This window comes from Cebus imitator, unplaced genomic scaffold (genome assembly GCF_001604975.1).
Source record: "Cebus imitator isolate Cc_AM_T3 unplaced genomic scaffold, Cebus_imitator-1.0 Scaffold64, whole genome shotgun sequence".
NCBI classification, from domain to species: domain Eukaryota; kingdom Metazoa; phylum Chordata; class Mammalia; order Primates; family Cebidae; genus Cebus; species Cebus imitator.
In genome coordinates this window covers 3,408,560-3,411,606 of record NW_016107379.1, presented here as the reverse complement: position 1 = coordinate 3,411,606, position 3,047 = coordinate 3,408,560, and the positions used below count along the sequence as shown (strand labels likewise).

Here is a 3,047-nt window from a genome sequence, read left to right as displayed (position 1 = left end):
ATATACCCAGTAATGGGATTGCTGGGTCAAATGGAATTTCTATTTCTAGATCCTTGAGAAATCGCCACACTGTCTTCCACAATGGTTGAACTAATTTATATTCCCACCAACTGCATGAGTGTTCCTATTTCTCCACATCCTCTCCAGCATCTGTTGTCTCCAGATTTTTTAATGATCGCCATTCTAGCTGGCGTGAGATGGTATCTCAATGTCGTTTTGATTTGCATTTCTCTAATGACCAGTGATGATGAGCATTTTTTCATATGTTTGTTGGGAGATGGAGTTTCACTCTTGTTGCCGAGGCTGAAGTGCAATGGTGTGATCTTGGCTCACCGCAACCTCCGCCTTTCCTGCCTCAGCCTCCCGAGTAGCTGGGATTACAGGCGCCCGCCACCACACCCAACTAATTTTTGTATTTGTAATTTTAGTTGAGATGGGTTTTGTCATGTTGGCAAGGCTGGTCTCGAACTCCTGACCTGATGATCTGCCTGCCTCTGCCTCCCAAAGTGCTGGGATTACAAGGTGTGAGCCACTGCGCCCAGCCGAGAGACTTTTTTTTAAGTGAAAAAGGTATATAATAATGCTACATGGAAAAATATCTAACATTAGAGAATTAAGTAAATAGTATACTCACACCATGGAATCTTGTGCAGTCATTAAAATTATGTAGTGGATGAATGTTTAAAGGTGTGAGAAAATCTTAGCATATGCTGGGGCGGAGGGGAAGAGTAAAGTTTTAAGAAAATACAGTATACCCATACTTAAGTAAAAAAAAAAAAAAAAAAGAAAGATGTGTACAGTCATGTGTTGCTTAATGATGGGGATACATTCTGAGAAATGGGTCAATAGGTGATTTCATCCTGGTGTGAACATCACAGACTGAATTTACATAAACCTGGGTAGTCTAGCCTACTATACATTGAGGCTATATGGTATAACCTGTTGCTCCTAGGCTACAAACCTGTAAAGCATGTTACTGTAGTGAATATACAATACCTAACACAATGGCAAGTTATCATTGTGTTAAGTAGTTGTGCGTCTAAACACAGAAAACTAATGTGTCGTGCTATAATGTTACAATGGCTATGACATTGCTAGGCAATAGGAATTATTCACTATTGGAATTCAACTTAATTTTATTATTTTATGGGACCATGCTCATATATGTGGTCCGTGGTGGACCAAAACATCATTATGTGGCATATGACCATACGTATGTACATAAAAAATAGATGAAAGAATGAATATACATCAAAATGTTTAAAACAGTTATGATGACTTAGGTTAGTTTTCTTACATTTATCTGAGTAATAATAATGATAGATAACACTTGTATAGTGTTGACTACATAAAAGGCACTGTTACAAGTGTTCTACATATACTACATGTATTACATAAATGACATAAATATAACTCTAACAGTAACTAATCTTATAAGTTTTCTTTTTTTTTTAGACAGAATTTCACCCTATTGCCCAGGCTGGAGTGCAGTGGCACGATCTCAGCTCACTGCAACCTCTGCCTCCCATGTTTGAACAATTCTCATGTCTCAGCCTCCTGAGTAGCTGGGACTACAGGCACATACCACCATGCCAGCTGATTTTTGTATTTTTTGGTAGAGATGGAGTTTTGCCATGTTGGCCAGGCTGATCTTGAATCCCTGGCCTCAAGTCATCTGCCTGCCTCAGCCTCCCAAAGTGCTGGGATTACAGGTGTGAGCCACTGAGCCAGGCCTAATCTTACAAGTTTTCAGTATTTAAAGAGTGCTAACTTTGTTCTTAATATAGAACATATTTCAGAAAAAGAGATATAAGCATCTCATTTAGAATTATGAAAATAACTATCAATAGACCTACAGCCAACTAAAGCTTTTCTTCATAAGCTCTTCTTCACATTGATTTGCTTCTTTGGATATGCATTAATTTGATTTAAATAATAAGTAAGTATAAGAAATAACACCTTCCCTTAATTTTTAAAAATGTTCAACAGTTTTTAATTTGAATTCCAATAGTGAAATACATAGAAAATATAAATTTTTCTGTAGTTTAGCCAAATAAAATTGTTTTTGTTTCACCACAGCATTCTACCAAAGTATCTTCATAACAGTAAGAAAATGAATGCATACCTCCTGTGGGAGATGGGAATCAGACAGTTTATGGGCATAGTTACAAGTGAGAAACTTCATTGGCTACCATTTATGCTAAATTAATAAAAACTGCATTCTATTATATATATGCATTTGCTTATATAAAAATGATTTCAATTATTGGCCATTAAATAAAATAGCCACCATTCCAGAAGTTGTGTCATATTTATCCTTTTTATACCACCACCATATTGCCTAGTATAAATTATGTGTGTTCTATTTTCTGTAAAGGGCCAGACAGTAAGTATTTCAGGCTTAGGGGCCCATATGGTGTCTGTCATAACTACTCAACTCTGCCATTGTAGCTTAAAGATTATCTAGGTCAAATGCCTAACTGATATAGCGTTGAAATACAAGTTATATAATATAGGCTGCCACACACACACAAAAAGTTTTTTGGTTTAAGAAAGATTTCATGGCTTTCGTAGGGGCATGGGTGGGGGCGTGCACCACTTGTTTAACGTGGTATATCTTTCCCCTCTGCAGATCTGTCCAACTCAATGGTCAAACTCTAAAGATGGTGGATGATCAGACCTTGCCACCTTTGATGGAAAAAACTCTCCGGCCAGGAAGTTCACTGGGCCTGCCAGCTTTCTCATATAGTTTTTTTGTGATAAGAAATGCCAAAGTTGCTGCTTGCATCTGAAAATAAAATATACTAGTCCTGACACTGAATTTTTCAAGTGTACTAAGAATAAAGCAACTCAAGTTATAGGAAAGGAAGCAGATACCTTACAAAGCAACTAGTGGATGCTTGAGAGACATTGGGACACTCTCAGTGCTAGATTTAGCACAGTATTTTGATCTCTCTAGGTAGAACACTGCTAATAATAATAGCTAATAATACCTTGTTCCAAATACTGCTTGGCATTTTGCATGTTTTACTTTTATGTAAAGTTTT

The 3,047-nt window shown here is 37.0% G+C and overlaps 1 protein-coding gene across 2 annotated transcripts in view; it reads left to right on the top strand.

The window, feature by feature from the left end:
• HPSE (heparanase) overlaps positions 1–2,821 on the top strand; it is a 48,856-nt gene extending 46,035 nt beyond the window's left edge. For both annotated transcript variants that reach the window (XM_017530240.2, XM_017530241.2), the window contains exon 12: positions 2,633–2,821. In XM_017530240.2, the coding sequence (XP_017385729.1) occupies positions 2,633–2,792 (160 nt within the window). In that variant the 3' untranslated portion in view covers positions 2,793–2,821. The remainder of the gene's footprint in view (positions 1–2,632) is intronic.
• The last annotated feature ends 226 nt before the right edge of the window (positions 2,822–3,047 follow it).